The sequence below is a fragment of the Rhinoraja longicauda genome, chromosome 9, assembly GCF_053455715.1.
Source record: "Rhinoraja longicauda isolate Sanriku21f chromosome 9, sRhiLon1.1, whole genome shotgun sequence".
Lineage (NCBI taxonomy): Eukaryota > Metazoa > Chordata > Chondrichthyes > Rajiformes > Arhynchobatidae > Rhinoraja > Rhinoraja longicauda.
This window is the reverse complement of record NC_135961.1, coordinates 22,734,406-22,751,670: the sequence shown is the minus strand read 5'-3', so window position 1 is coordinate 22,751,670 and position 17,265 is coordinate 22,734,406. Positions and strand designations below refer to the sequence as shown.

Sequence of the window (17,265 nt, the reverse complement as noted above, 5' to 3'; positions counted from 1 at the left end):
GATATTTTTAAGATAGAGATAGATAGATTTTTGATTAGTACAGGTGTCAGCGGTTATGGGGGGAAGGCAGGAGAATGGGGTTAGGAGTGAGAGATAGCTCAGCCATGATTGAAAGGTGGAGTAGATTTGATGGGCCGAATGGCCTAATTCTACTCCTATCACTTATGACCTTACGACAAAACATGTTGATCGGTTCATAGATGACTTCTGAAAAAATTGACTTCATTTTAAATACTACTTGAAATAGGGACAAAGGTCAACAGTTCAGTCTAAAATTTCCAAATCCTAAATTACAACGTAAGAATCATTTTCCCTGTTTTCAAATAAAAGTCACAGATTTACAGATGGTTGGGTTGCAAACATTGAGATATGCCAAACTGTGAAGAGTGTGGATTCTGGAAAAGATATCTTATATAATTGACGGGAAAATCTCTGCTGAGAAAATTAGAAATAAATGAATGAATAAAAATGTACTCCATCACCAGTACTGCAGCATGTGCAGTTCTGGTTGCTGCATTACAGGAAAGATGTAGAGGCCTGTTAGAATGTTTCCTGGATTAGAGAGTGTTAACTATTACAAGAGCTTGGATGCAAGCCTGGGCGATGTCATATGATGGACAGGCTGGTGCCCATGCAGCACGTCCCCCCTCTTCACGTCGCTGATCGATCCAAAGGAACAGCAGAGCTGTTACAGTTTGGCACCAGTGCTGTCGCAGGAGCTACCAGAACAAGGTTGTAGACAACGATGAACTGCCTTAGGGACTCCGGATTTTTCTTTACTCCTGGAGCTTTTCCATGACTGGATATGGCCGCAAGGCAGTGGAGGTTTTAGATCAGAGTTTTCCCTCTCCTAGATGGACTGCCTTCCCAGGCTAATGAGCCTCATCTGCCCGAGACTCGTGGGGGTGGGAGCGTCTACCTTCCCGTCTATAGCACCTGCCCACTGCAGCCTTCATCCGCCTTCCCAGCCGTTGTGACGCTCCACTAAAGTCAGCCATCATCCTCCGCCAGTTTCACCGTTGAGGTCTTGGTTGGATTGCTCTTTACCAGGGACCTCCCCCTCGACCTCACCGCCATGGGTGACCCTACTAGGAGCAAAGCTCCAGACAGCATCGCTCTCAGGATCTCAGGACCACACAAGCTTCTCCACCACGACAAGGTGACAATCCATGGAGAAGTGGAATACACGGCCAGGAAAGGTCATAGAGCCATAGACTTATACAGCACAGTAAATTGGTCCAACTTGTCCTTGCCAACCAAGATGCCTATCTAAGGTACATGGTTTGACCCATATCCTTCTAAACCTTTCCTCTCCAGGTACCTATCCAAATAGTTTTTCAATGTTATAGAAACCAGTGCTGGAAGATACAGTAGTAACAATTAATAGGGATTTAGACAGGCACATGAACAGGCAGGGAATGGAGGGATACAGACCTGTATAGACAGACGGGAGTAGTTTAATTTGGCTTTGTGGTTAACACGAAGATCTGTGTTTTCATGTTTTATGTTCACTGCTTTCAGACAATGTTTATAGTAAACTTGAACTCAAGTTTACCATTGTCAAGTTTGCAGACGACACAACGGTGATCGGGCTGATCACCAACAGTGATGAAACAAAATACAGAGCGGAGGTGCAGAACCTGGCAGACTGGTGCTCTGATAACAACCTGTCCCTGAATACCACAAAGACCAAGGAGCTGATCATCAACTTCCGTAGGTCACACAACGGGGAATACGCCCCGATCTTTATCAACGGGGACAGTGTGGAGAGAGTGTCCAGCTTCAAGTTTCTGGGCACTCACATTTCGGAGGACCTCACATGGTCCAATAACACTGCTGTGCTGGTCAAGAAGGCACAGCAACGACTGTTCTACCTAAGAACACTGAAAAAGTCTGGTCTACCCCAACAGCTGCTGACGACCTTCTACCGCTGCACCATAGAGAGCATCCTAACACATGGCATCCCTTTGTGGTACCTCAGCTGCACGGAGGCAGAGAGGAAAGCTCTTCAATGGGTAGTCCATAGAGCTCAGAGGACCACCGGAACACAGCTACCAGCCTTGGAGGGGATCTACAACACACGATGCCTCAGAAAAGCCACCAGCATCCACAAAGACTCTTCACACCCCTGCAACAGTCCGTTCGAACTTCTACCATCGGGCAGACGATACAAGGCCTTCTACACCCGCACCTCCAGACTCAGGAACAGCTTTATCCTCAGGGCCATAGCTGCTATGAACTGGTCCTGCTGAGCCGGATGGTCACATCGTACAGCGAACCGGCACAGATCTACTTGCACTTTATTCTGTTTTAAAACTTTTCTAATTTGTTTCATTGGGTTGTTTAAATTAATACTGACTAGCTAATTAATTTATTGCATCGTATGGGAGGCGCATTCCCAATCTCGTTGTACCCCTGTACAATGACAATAAAGATATATTGTATTGTATTGTATCTTCAGCAGAGTAATAGATGCTATCAGATCTTTGGAGCACGAGGACTGGTATTGCCTAGAATTGACGTTTTAATTATTTTACTTTTGACTGGGTCTGCTCCATTTGGGTAAACCCAATTACTTACTAAATCACTTAACTGTTCCTCTGCCATCACCCCCCGTTGACCCATTCGCACACGCACACACACAAATGCGCGCTTGCACACACACACTCGTGCACAGACACACACACCGGCACACACACACAGACACACACACCTCTTCCAACTTGTAAATGGCTCCAAACCACCACTCAGTTATCTCACTCTTTGTCCACCAATTGGGTCTGTTCCTGACCTCTGAATAGTTTAGTTTAGTTAGAGATACAGTGTGGAAACAGGCCCTTCGGCCCATCGCGTTTGCACTAACCAACGATCACCCGTACATTAGTTCTATCCTATACACTAGAAACAATTTACGGAGATCAATTAACTTACAAACCTGTACGTCTTTGGAATGTGGGAGGAAACTGGAGCACCTGGAGAAAACCCACATGGTCACAGTGAGAACGCAGAAACACCAAACAGACAGCACCCATAGTCAGGATAGAACCCTGGTCTCTGGCGCTGCACTACTGCTGTGCTATTGTGCCGCCCAGATAGGCAATCTCTGTGCAATCTGTGAGGATTAGTTCCTGGCCAACTCTCTTCCTGATCTGCACATGGCCCAACTCCAGATTAGGCAACACCCCTGTTGTCCAGCTTCAACTTCCATCCCCCACAAGAATTTCCATCCATCCACCACCTATCACTTGCTAAGCTTTGTCTCAACCCCACCGATGAGCTGCTGTCTCAAACCACCAGAAACCTGTGTTTGATCCTGATTTCGGGTGCTGTCTGCTTGGGATTTGCATGTTCTCCCTGTCATCGCAAGGGTTTTCTCCCACATCCCAAAGGTTTGTTGATTAATTATCCTCTGTAAATTGTTCCTAGTGTGTGAGGAGCGGATAAGAAAGTGGGATAACATAGAACTGCAGGTGCTCCTCGACTCACATTCTGATAAACCCATCGTAAATCGAAAATATCGTAAGTCGAAAATGCATTTAATACACCTAACCTACCAAACATCATAGCCACCTAACCTACCGAACATCGTAGCTACCGAACCTACCAAACATCATAGCCTAGCCTAGCCTAACTTAAACATGCTCAGAACACTTACAATAGCCTACTGTTGTGCAAAATCATGTAATGCAAAGCTTATTTTATAATAAAGTCTTGAATATCTCATGTAATTTATTGAATGCAGTACTATACTGAAAGTGAAAGCATTGAATTAAAATTAATTGCTGGATGATGAGGATGATGGGGATGCTACAGCGACAGGGTCATGAATTTCTCTCTCTTCTGATGAGGCTCGAGAATGGTGGGAGCAGGCACTGGGGCATCGACACTTGTTAATTGTTTAGCAGGCATAGTATTCTTCAGGAAAATATCGAGTTTTGACTACAGTTTGTTCTTTTCACGGTTGTATACACTCGTGCCCCGACGACCGCCCCGACGTTTACACTCGTGCCCCCACGACCGCCCCGACGTGCAGCAACAGCGGCAAGCGACAGCGTGTTCGCCTGCCCCGGATCGTGGGGCTTGGGTCAGCCCGCCACGGACCTTTCACCGTCCGGCGCGGCCTGGAACGTGGCAACGACACCAGCCTGACCGCGGGAGAGGACAGCAGGGGAAGGGAAAAGACATTCTGGCCTTCCATCACAGTGAGGAGGGGACTGGAGGAAACTCACTGTGATGGATGTTTCGTTTTTGTGTGTGTTGGCTGAGGTGTAATTTGCTTATTTTATTGCTTTTATTGTGGACTGTGGGTGACTAAATTTCGTCCCAAAAAATTGTTTTTTGGATGACAAATAAAGATATCTTGAATCTTGATCGCATGGCTCACTGGGAGCTGCGGCTCGCTGCTGTTGCCCAGCATCACAAGAGGGTATCATACCGCATATCGCTAGCCCGGGAAAAGATCAAAAGTCAAGATTTGAAGTACGGTTTCTACTGAATGGGTATCACTTTTGCACCATCGTAAAGTCGAAATATCGTAAGTTGAAGTATCGTAAGTCGAGGAGCATCTGTAGTGTGAACAGGTGATCAATGATCAATGCGGACTCAGTGGGCCTCAGAGCATGTTTCAATGCTGTATCTTTCAATTCAATTCAATTCAATTCAATTCACCCTAGTACTCAACCAGTGGCCTCAACTGCTGAATATCTGTCATCCAAGCTTCAACATCCACCTGAACAGATTTTCAGTGGCTATAACATACTTATTTGATGGTGCACACCAATTTCCAGGCTTAAAAAGACACAAAGTGCTGGAGTAACTCAGTGGGTCAGGCCGCATCTCTGGAGAGCATGAATCGGCGACGTTTCAGTCAGGACTTTTCTTCAGATTGATTGTGGTAGAGGGAGAAATCTGGCAGAGAGGTGGGGCAGAACACAGCCTGGCAAGTGAAAGGTGGACACTGTTGGCAGGCAGATGGTTGGACAAAGGCTAGACAAAAGACAAAAAGTGTGAGATAAGGAAAGACAATGCATGAAATGTGAAGCCAGAAGGAATATAGGTAGAAGGGGTCAGAGGGAAGGGGAAATGGGTGCACATTTTGATGGGGCTGAGATAAGAAGGAGGGGGAGTGATTGTTTATCTAATACATTGCCTATCCATGTTCTCCAGAGATGCTGCCTGATCCACTGAGTTACTCCAGCACTTTGTGTCCTTTTTGGTCAACTAGCAAATGCAGTTCCTTGGACTACAATTTCCAGGTGTATCAATTCTATATTTTAAAGTAGTATCAAAAAGGACCTTTATTTGTTTTCCTTGTTCTGTTTTCTATTGTTTTGTAAATAAGACACTAATAATTTGCATTATCTGTTAGGAGATACTGTAAAGCCATCGTTTACACTCAATGTGAGCTTTTTTACCATGAAACTCTTCATTGCAATTCTGCATGATTATAAAGGCTCCACCAATGTCCGACAAATGCATTTAGTTGGCCAGAACGACAGGGCAAATCATTCGGTGAAGCATCCTGTATTACTGGAAGACAAATGCTCTTTTGTGCCATGTCTATTAATGATAATGAAGATACATGTCTACTTATACCATGGTGCTACATTCACCTAGCATTTAATTTTATGAAATGATAAGATGGGACTGAATATCATTGTTGCCTCATAAAAAGAACAAAACCAGTAGCTGTTGGCTTTGTTTCAATACCAGTCAATACAGCATCACTTGAAGCTGTGGAATAAATTTACAAAATCTCCTCAGTGTAGTTGATACATTGCTATTAATTGTATCTAAAGCCAAAGACAAAGAGTTTAGGAAGAATGCAGTATGTTTCCTGAACCAGGTAACAGAATGACCCCCATGCATCTGTACCAACTGCCCTGCACAATATAAATGTTAATTGATTGCATTGATAAAACTTGTTATTTAATGTATTTTATATTTTTCAAGCTTAAAATTGAACCTTACATCTGACTATACCTGCACTTAGACAAAATGTAAATAATTAGAGAAAATCTAAACAAAGCAAGCACCACTATTTGAAGAGCATTTTTGGCAAAATTCCACATGCTTCCATTTACAACTTTTATATGAATTGAGTGCACATAATAGATAGTGTAACATGCAATTATCAGAAAGCTAAAAGTAAATGTGCTTATTTCAGTTAAGTTTGTAATGAGAAAGATAGACTGATATCTAAAAAAAGTCTGTGAAAGATGGAAGGTCGGTTAATTAGGTAGTTATTTGGCATTTGAAGCTCCAAAGCATTTACTTGGTGTTTATACTTTAATTATTAATATTTTTATCTTTTCTCCTAGGGCTGTGACTCCCAAATGAGCATGACTGAGATGTCCTGTAGTGAAAGCACTTCTTCCTGTCAGTCTCTAGCACATGGCTCAACACCAGAAATTCTTGTTGGTCTACTGTATAATGCCACCACTGGCAGACTGTCAGTTGAAGTCATAAAAGGAAGCCACTTCAAAAACTTAGCAGTGAATAGACCACCTAGTGAGTACAAGACTTGTCTGGAATTCAGTAATGATGAATGCTTCTTGTGTAAACTGAAAGTATATACATTTTTTTAAACTTATTGAAGTAGTGCAGGCACTCAGATGGTCATCAAATGAGCTATTTTTCTTCTGTTATTAATTAGAAAACTCAAGTAAGTTGATGTTCATTGGAAATTATGTGTAGTTGTGGAGAAATTGTGATTGTTTCAAATCTTGCAATGTCAAATTAGTAAGGAAAATCCAAATGGGTCGGGATTAAAGTCCCACATCTTACTTTGACAGAAAAGCCTTGCCATTGTTGCTTTAACAGTGCTATTTTAGTCAGCATTGATTAGTTAATAGTTTGCATTCTCCTCCTGATTGTGTATGCATGTTGCTTTTTATTACATGTAAATTTATGATTACTTTCAGACTTTACCAGTGCCAGACCCTGCATTTAGTAAAAAAGAGCAGCCACTTAATCATTTACTGAAGGTTAAATATATTTTGTACTAGATCCTAACAAATTAGTAATTGCTTGATTTTTTTCCTGCTACTCAGTGGTCAGATCTAAAATAAAGACAAAAGATGAATTTTAAGCTACCTATTAAATTTTGTACAGTCCCAAAAATGCCTGGCGTAGAGTAAATGTATCAATTGACATTGTTTAAAACTGTCAACTTTCACTACAAGACTCAAGTTTATAATCCTGATTAATATACAGTAAACTTGAGTCTTTGAAGTGAATGTTGACAGCGAATGACTAATAGAGTGAAAATTCCTGTTTTATGATGTCTCTTATTAACCCTAAAAATGAAAGAAATTAAATAAATTGTCAATTGCAAGTATAATTATTGACATTCTAATTGATGCATCCCTAAATGAGCATTTTCGGTCATTTTTGTGAATGCTCAATCAACAATTGTTAGTGCAGGACATGATAATGTAAATATGATGACCAAATTTCTGAAATTGTGGTGCAGTACTGATTAGTGCATAAAAAACCCTTTGTAATCTGTAACTGACTGGTTTATGTGTGACTCAAGATTACTTGATGCTGCAAAAATTCAGACAATAATGTAAAAAGCTATAAAAAAACACTTGACATGCATACGAATCAGCTTAATTTACAATGCAAACACCAAAATGCCTTAGAAGGCATTACTGCCATAGTATATTTTTAATCATAATGAAACCTAATAATAATATTCAGCCAGGAGCAAAATCTTCTCTATCGGATAAAAATCCTCACTGGGGATAGTTATTTTAAAGGAATAACAGCTCCATTGTTATACAGTACAAATATATAATGTGTTTAAACAGTGTTTATGCCAATAGCAATTTCTAGCCTTATACAACAGCCTGCCAAAATAATTATGATTTATTCTTAGGCATCATTTTTACTTAATAAAAATAGCAATAAAAGTAGCATTTAGATAGACAAATAAAATGAACTAATTTCTTAGAATATGATTTCTGGTTTTAATGACACTTCAAATGTAGCTGTGAAGGGGTTTCTTCAATACGTCCTCCAAATACACCTATAATTTTACAGATTAATATTTTGCACAATTCTCCAATCATTGTAATTTCTTACTGGAGAAAATATATTTTGCTACCACTCATGTTGTTCATGCAATGTCCTGGGCCTCATTATTGAAAAGGTTTTAAAAGATCTAAAATGTCTGCATGTGTTAATTTTTAGATCATAATCGTTACTGTTACAGAATGAATAAAACTAAAATAAGTTTGTGTTATATAACTTAATTACCTAAGTATTCAAGTTGTCATTGTTTTTGGTCAATATCTGTGAATATCTTTGGGTTCTCACCATCCTTAATAATCCCACATTTTAAAAATAGTTTCTAAATGTAGCTAATGATAAGGAATTACCTGCAAACTCGAGGTGTAAAATATGTTGTAAATTCTAAAGCAATATCCAAACACAATCATCCATTTTTTTCTTTAATAGCTTCAATGTTTGAACACAATTTTTTAAAATCCATTTGTTAATGTGGAAATATTGTGTATTAACTTAAGAAGAATAGCTTTTACTGTGGTGAAACCTACTGATGCCGCCACATGTATTCACACAAATAATTTTGCAGTTATTTGAACAAGTTTGTGTGCAACTTTGCTGGTAGGCATTTTTTCTGGTAAAACATTAAGGCCCGAATCAAGGTGGCCTGATAGGACAGAATCCTGGGCCTGAAATGCACATGAAACATTAAATATGTGTTTGGCAACACATTTGTGGGTTGAGAATAAAATTTGGAATTGGAGCATATCCATACATTAAGTTACCCATGTTTCATTTTCAAGTGAAACAATGGCCACTTAATTTTCAAGAAATTCCATTGAGAAGTACCATTTTTGATGGTGTGACATTTGTATGATTGGCATTTTACTGACACTAATACAGATTTTCGCTCTAATTCTGATTTTCAAGTCTTCCAGATATTTTTGATTACATATATTTGGATTGCATTGCTATAATTCTGATAACATCAACACTTGCAAATTTTGGAAAATAGAATCCAAAAACAAAAATACTGTAGCTAAAAAATCTGAAATTACACAGAAAATGCTGGAAATACTCAATAGGTCAAGCAGCATCTGTGGAGAAAGGAAAGGTGTTTATGTTTCAGCTCGATTACCTTTCATCAGAACTGAGAAGTTAAGAGTTCAAAACAATTTAAAAAATCAGAAAAAGAATGGAAGTTTGAAGGGAACACAAAGAAGGACAGGAGAGGTTAAATGATAAAAGGATAGATGGTCATTTGAAAGACAATGGCAAATTAGTGAATAACAGAAAGTATCCTGGAGGAGGTGTAAGGGAAAGATGAACAAATATCTAAAATTACCTGCACAGAGAGAGATAAACAAATCAGTGAATGATATGAATATACAAAAATAAAAACACATGAAATAGGAGCAGGTCTAGGAGCTGATCTATCTCAACTTTATTTTCATGCACTATCTCCATACCTTTATATTTTCCTAATATTCTGAAATTTATTGATCTCTGTTTTGAACAAATGACTGGAAAAGAGAATTCCAATTTCAAAGACTGGCCACCCTCTAATTGAAGAAAATCTTCCACCCCTTAATCATAACCAGCCTACCCCTTATTCTGAGACTCTTAAACCAGAGGAAACAAATCTTTGTTTAATACTCAAGGAATGATCTCACAAGTCTTACACGCAATTGTAAATGAAAAAAAGAAAACTTTACTCCATTATTTGAATCCTCTTGTAATAAAGTCATAGAGTCAAACAGCTTAGTAATAGGCCCTATGGCCCACGCCAACCAACATGCCCCATCTACACTAATCCCACCTGCCTGCATTTGGTCCATATCCTGCTAAACCTATCCATTCTTATCCAAATGTATTTTAAACATTGTGTTAGCACCTGCCTGAACCATCTCCTCTGGCAGTTATTTCCATATACCTACCAGCCTTTGTATACAAAAGTTGCTCCTCAGATTCCTATTAAATCTTTACCCCCTTGCCTTGAATCTGTACCCTCTGGTTCTTGATTTTTCTACTCTGGTTAAAAGACTGTGTATTTTCCATACTTATTCCTCTCATGGTCTTATACACTTCTATAAGATCACCCCTCATCCTCCTGTGCTTCATGGAATAGTTCTAGCCTGCTCAACCTCTCCCTCTAGTTCAGGGCCTTTAGTCCTGGCAACATCCTCTTAAATCTTCTTTGCACCCTTTCTAGCTTAATATTTTTGCTATAACAGGGTGACCAAAACTGAACACAGTACTCTAAATGTGGCCTCACGAATGTCTTGCACAACTGTAACATGACCTCCCAACTTCTATATTCAATACTCTGACTAATGAAGGTCAATATGCCAAAAGCCTTCTTAATCACCCTATCTACTTGTGATACCTTACCATTTGTTTTCCTAAATTTTGCACCCGCATGACAATTTTCAATGATTTGTGCACAAAAGGATTTTGATCCATTTGCACGAGAGGTCAACCTCACCTTGTTCACTGAGATTGCATTTGCCATTTTCTTATCCACTCACTGAACTTGTTTTCCTCTTCTTCACTCATTATCCTATATAGTTTTGTTTCATCAGCAAACTTCAAAATATTTATTTTGTCCCCTCACTCAATTCACTTGGTCTTGAAGGCCCTTTACATTTTCCTCACAACGTATTCTGCCTCATGACCAAATGGTGACATTACAGTTGGTCCCCCCAGCCAAGTTATTGATATAGATTGTGAATAGATGTGACCCAAGCGCTGATCCTTGTGATATCCTTCTTGTCATATATAGCATGCCAAATTCAGAAGGAGCTGTTTATTCTTACTTTTTGCTTTCTCTCTGTTAACCAACCTTAAATCCATGTTAGTATATTTCACGAAGTTGCATGCACCCAGCCTTCTGACCAACTTTCTGAAATATTTTATTTGTGTTGTTAATTCATGCACCTTGTTGACAATGTTACCAGCATTTAGATAAGTTACCTTTAATTTTGGGAAATTATAAAGATAGAATTATTGATTATCTCAAATTGTTCAAATTCAAAACTGACTCCACAATGCTGAAATGTTCCTCAACACACGAGGCCTTCTTTCTGTCCCAGAAGTACCAACAGACAAATTATGAAAAGTAAGGGAAGAGTTGGAGATGGACCAGAGATTGGGTGGCAAAACTTTCTAGTTCAGTGCAACTGGTGTCCACAACACTGAGAGCTATCTTTACTACAATTTCACCTGTTTCCTGAAGGACCATTCCATTTTCTAAGTTTTTCCTCTCCATTTCGTAGAACATAGAACAGTACATCACAGGAACAGATGCTTCAGCCCACAATGTCTGTGCTGAGCGTGATGCCAAGGCTAACTCTTATCTGCGTGCACATATTCCATACCCCTCCATTCCCCTATCCAAGCGTCTCTTAAATGCCACTATTGTATCTCCCTCCACCTCCACCCCCAGCAGCGCATTTCAGGCACTCACCACTTTGTAAAAAACTGTCCCACATGTCTGTTGTGACAATGCCATTTCACACAAGTGACCTGCCTCACTTTTTCCAACCCCTCACCACATCTGTTCCATTTTTTGCACTTCTGCACTCAACCTACTCCTCCCTGCAGAACAAGGATAAGATTTCCCATCTTTATTTCCATCCACCAGCATCTGCATTAATTGGATCATCCCCTGTAAGCCTGACACCTCCAATATAATGCCACACCAGAATGATCTTTACTTTGCACACTTTGCTTTTCAGCATTCCAGAGAGATGTTCCCTCTGGGCTCCTCTGGTTCACCTCTACCCATAGCTACTCTCCTTCCCATGACCTTATAATGCAAGCACTGAGTAGCTACAACTTGCCTTTTATGCACCACTGCCCAGGGACCCAGTCATTCATTTCAGATGAAGCAGCATTTTACTCGGACTTCTTACAGTTTAATGCACTGCATTTGGTGATCATGATGTGGTTACTTATGCAGTGGGGAAAACACATGCAGGATGGATGACTGCTTTACAGAAAGATCCATTCAGTATGCAAGCATGATTCTCTGGCACTATTTACTTATCATTTTAACCAGCTCGCACTCTGACTTCTCTGTCTTTGGCCTCCTACAATATTCTAATAAAGTCTAATGCAAGCTCAAATAACAAGATCTCGTCTTCTGACTCAGCCTGTTACAGCTTTCTGGACTCCACACTGAATTCAACACTTTCAGGTAATCAGCTGCCTTTATATCTCACATTTTCAGTATTCAGTTTTTTAAAGATTGTTGATGATTTGGGATATTTATTTGTCTTTGCCTAGTTATACCTCCTCTAGACCTACGTTTTCTTATTTATTTTTGCCTTTCATCTGCCTGATAAAAGGTAATTGGCCCCAAAAGTTACCTCTTTTACCCTCCACATAGACACTGCATGAGTTGAGTATTTCCAGATTTTCGTATTTTATTTCAGACTTTTGGAAATGTTTGCCATTCACATTAAGTGTTGTCACACGTTATACTGGCATTTGTTTAAAACTAATGTAAGTGCACTGAACTACAGATAATCTTTTGCTATTTCGTTTTTTTATATAGATGTAATCATCACTTTAAACACAGCAGAAGTGCAATAATTTTTAAAATCAAATAATAGTTGTTTTTTTCTGCTTCATTGTTTAATCTTCTTTTTTATTCCAGTCCAAAGTAAATTATATTTGGAACCTATTTTGATGGATTGGCGTGTAACCCCCTAACACTTTACATTAAATGGTCAGATGTATAAAATTTAAAATCTAATATTTTCGCCTTGTTCATCTCAGTAAAATTTATCATTGTTGCACTATTACTGTGTGCAGAAACAAATTGCACTTAACAAGAAAATCATTGTAAAAATGTATGCATCTGAAAAGAACTTGTTAACCATCAAGTGGCATTTGAAGTCCTATCCTGCAAGGTGACATACAATTGTGTCAATTTGATATCTAATATCTTGATGAATCGCAAAATTACTTTCTTTAATTATAAAGAAAATTAATTCCAGATTTTGACATAGTGGTCATTTAAGTGGGCAGCATGATGTCACTACTAAGGAGACAAGTTCCTGTGACTTTCTTGTTAATGCTGAGGGAATGGATAGTAATATTCTGATATTGTTAATTATATTTCTAAAAGATTGTAAGCATGTACTTTTGAGCCATGTGAAAATGCTTCATTACCTCAGAATACTAAGGCTCTCTGTTGATTCCTTTCTTGTTACTAAACTGTTAAACTTTTACCACTCGATTAAACAGTGTTCCTCGTTTTAACTTTTGACCTATGACCCTTTCTCACCCAACTATTGACATCTGGCCATTATTTCTTTTACTGCTTTCCACCACCCCCTGTTGTCAGATGGACTGTTCTGTTGTCTAAAACACTTGATAGGTGGGCAGGTTTATATAATCCGAGGTGAGTCGCAGTACAGGATCGCTATTAGTGGCTCTTGTCTCTTTCATGTGAAAGAAACTTGCCAGCAGTGAAGCTGTCCACCATTTGTGCTGGCTTATTAAAAGAGACTTTTACTAATATTTTTTTTTTGTGATCAAGATAAATTGTACTGCTGGAACTAGCCATCTCTCCTTATAAACAGAATATGAGAAAGTCACAAAGACTAGGAATAGTACTCCACTGTATGCAGTGCGATACTAGAACTTTAAATGTTAATGTTTTCATACATTGAAAAGAAAAGCGCTGCTGAACCCTGATAAATTCATCCAATCTGTTAAAAAATTGAATGCTTTGATCAAGATTTTTAGAAAACTTGAGGTGAAAATAGTTAACATCAGGGCTGGATTAACATAGTAGCAAAAGTAGCATTTGCTACAGGCCCCGCGCTTTTGAGGGCCCTGCACTAAATGCTTGAAATCAGCATCCCTAAATGCTTGAAATCGGCAGGGACGCTGTGTTACGCACGTTGCTCCCCAACCGCCACTGTTTGAATGTCTTGGTGGGGCTGCGCGAACCAATGGACAGCTGGCGCGTCACCGCCCCGCTGCACCGGTGGCAGCCACCTGGGCCGGGAGGGGGGTTGCTGCGCAGCCTCTGTTGGGGACTCCCAGAGGTGTGGTGGTGGTCAGCAAGGTCTTGAAATCCCAGGTTTGGATGTGCGAGTTTGGGCTGACTCGGTGTGGAGTTTGGCAGAAATGGCGCGGGGAAAAGCTCAGCGGGTCAGAAAGGGAAATAGAGTTAATGTTTCGAGTTGGCAACTGGTCATCATTCCCAAATCGCTTTAAGTTGGACGGTGGAGCACTGCGACTCCTTGTGTAAAGGTCGGAAGGTGGTTTCTAAAGTACAAGTGGGGATGTCTGCAGAGTATTGGAAGGAAATACACCTCGCCCTTGCATTGGGTGGTGGTTGCAGTGAGGGCGAGTGCGGCCAGCACCTGCACCATTTGTATGGTGGAGCTGGAGACATCAAGGGTAGCTCTCTCGGTGTTGGTGGTGCCGGCTGCACACCATGTTCCCATTGGGGTGGCTCAGCCCCCTGGTAGCCGACGCCTCCCTCTCTTGCGAGCCGGGCTTGCCCACTTCGACCCCGGGCTCCACCGGCATCGTAAGCAGGTTTGCCGGAGACGCTGCCTTAGTCTGTGGATTCTGGGGAGGGGAAAGGAATCGGGGGGCCAAGCGGCTTCCCACACACCCAACCAACCAACCAACCAACCAAACATGCCCTCCAGGACAGCAGAGTATGGCTCGGTTTGCAGGCTGCCGCGGGGAATTGAGCCGGACTGTCAATGGGGAACCTGCGATTAGTGTCGGGGAATGTCTCGGTTTCTGACTGTTTTTTTGTGGATTGGATGAATTCCCGCGGGTTTGGGCAGATTGAGTGGATTGTGGCCCGCTGCGTGACTTGGAGGCACTGATTTAGTGTTGCTCCCTCAGAGGGAGCGGCATTGAGTTGGTGCTTCCGGGTCACGCAGCGGGTTGCAGTAGACTTGGATTGCTTGAACCTGTGGGAATTCGTCCAATCCACGGGGAGCGGTCAGGGATTGGGTCATTCTTTGACACTGGTCGCGGGTTCCCCATTGACAGTCTAGTTTGGTTCCTTGCGGCAGCCGGTGGACCGAGCCGAACTTAGCTGTTTTGGAGGGCATGTTTGCTTGGTTGGTTGGGTGGGCGGGAAGTCGCCATGTTTTTTTATTCCTTTCCCCTCCCTAGAGCTTGCAGGCTGGGGCAGCATCCTTGGTAAACCTGCACACAATGCTGGTGGAGTTTGAGGTTGAAGTGGGCGAGCCCGGCCCGCGGGAGAGGGAGGCGCCGGCCATGGGGAGGAACTGGGGGGGGGCGGGCTTCCCCGATGGGAACATGATGTGCAACCGGCGTTGTTGACACTGGGAGAGCTGCCCTTGGTGGCTCTAGTGCCATTGTATGTATGGAGCGGGCACTGGCCGCACTCGCTCGCCCGCCCAATGCAGGGGCGTGATGTGTTTTCTGCCCATACTCTGCAGTAATCCCCACGCCATTTCTGTTGAATTTTGCACCGTTGGCCCAAGCCTGTGCATTTGAACTCTGGATTTTGGGACCTCGCTGATTGTTGCTGCATTTCATTGCGATTTCTGGGAGCCCCTAACATAGGTTGCGTAGCAACCCGCCTCCCGGCCCGGGCGGCCGCCATTGGTGGAGCGGGGGCACATGGCCGCTGGCTGAGTGAAGTCACGTGGGATGCGGGCGGTGACATCACCTTGTCCCGTATTTAAGGCCCCTTTATAACATATGCTACGGGCCCCGCACTAGCTTAATCCGGCCCTGGTTAACATACCTTTTTCTAAATCAGTTCTGAATTAAGCCTTTATTTGACTATTTAATGGGAAATACCACAATATGTTTATGTAACACAAACAAAAACATACTGCTTTCAGTGAGTGACTTTTGACACTGAACTTTATTTAATACTTTGAAGATTCAAAGTTATATCATTTTCTTGGATGCAGTAATATGATCTGATTAAGATGTCGATGTGATTCACTTTATTGAAGTTTTATACCTTGAATCACACATGGAGTACATGATTTATAATAATGAAAGGTTATAGTCATAGAGTAACACAGAACTGAAACAAGACTGTCAGCCCAATTCATCCAGCCCAAACAAATTTCCCATCTAAGCCTGTCCCTTTTGCCTGCATTTGGCCCAAATCGCTCAAAATCTTTCCTATCCATCTACCAGTCTTTGTCTTTTAATGTTGTTATTGTGACTGGCTCAATCATATATGCACCACCTGTGTGAAGAAATTACCCCTCAGGTCCCTTTGAAATCCTCTCGCACCTTAAACATGCCCTCTTGTTTTTGATATCTCTTCCTTGGGGAAAAAGACTGTATGCATTCGCCTTATCTACGCCTCTCAATATCTGATACAGATTTATAATGTCACCCTTAGTCTCCCATGCTCCAGCAAGGTAAATGTCTGCCGACCATCCTCTCCCTATAGCTCAGGCCTTCGAGTACTGACAACAACCTCGTACCAATGACAAAGCTAGAGAAAGGGATAAGGTCCTGCAGAGTGAATGTAGGGAGTAAGGAAACAAACCAGAGGTATGGATGGTGATGTAGAGAGATGTAGAACAAATGAATGAAAGATGTGCAAAAAAGTAACGATGATAAAGGAACCAGGCCATTGTTAGCTGTTTGCTAGGTGAGAACGAGAAGCTGGTGCGACTTGGGTGGGGGTGGAATGGAGAGTGAGGGAATGCAGGGGTTACTTGAATTTAGAGAAATCAATATTCAGGCCCCCACCACTCTCTGTGTAAAAAACTTGCCCCACACATCTCCATTAATCTTTTTCCCTCGCACCTTACAGCTATGCCCTCAAGTGTTGGGCATTCTACCCTGGGAGTCAGACATTTGACTCTTTGAGATAGCTCTGCCATTCCATATAATGATGGCTGGTACTTTATCTCACCAACACATTCCTGCTGTCATGTCATACTCTTGATGCCTTTGTGACAAGAAATCACTTGATTCTCTTTTTAAATATATTTATTGAGTTGACCATTGGAGCCTCCTGCAGTAAAGAATTCCACTGGGTTATTGCCCTCTAGGTGAAGAAATCTTTCCTCATCTCAATCCTAAATGTTCTAACCTGAATCCTGAGACTGATTCACCTGTCAGGGACAACAAATCTCCCTGCATCCAGCCTGTCAAGCTTTGCCAGCACCATACATTTCAATGAAATATCCTCTCATTCTTCAAAACTCCCATGAATATAGGCCAAGCCAACTTGATTTCTCTCCATAAGACAAAACTGCAATCTCAGGG

General features: G+C 41.5%; 1 protein-coding gene across 4 annotated transcripts in view; it reads left to right on the top strand.

Moving 5' to 3' along the window:
- Positions 1 to 17,265, top strand: part of syt14a (synaptotagmin XIVa) — a 131,926-nt gene that overhangs the window by 106,458 nt on the left and 8,203 nt on the right. For 2 of the 4 annotated variants that reach the window (XM_078404952.1, XM_078404950.1), the window contains 2 exons: positions 6,321 to 6,510; positions 13,364 to 13,420. In XM_078404952.1, coding sequence (XP_078261078.1) covers positions 6,321 to 6,510; positions 13,364 to 13,420 — 247 coding nt within the window. The remainder of the gene's footprint in view (positions 1 to 6,320; positions 6,511 to 13,363; positions 13,421 to 17,265) is intronic. The other 2 variants (XM_078404951.1, XM_078404953.1) reach the window with 1 other exon arrangement.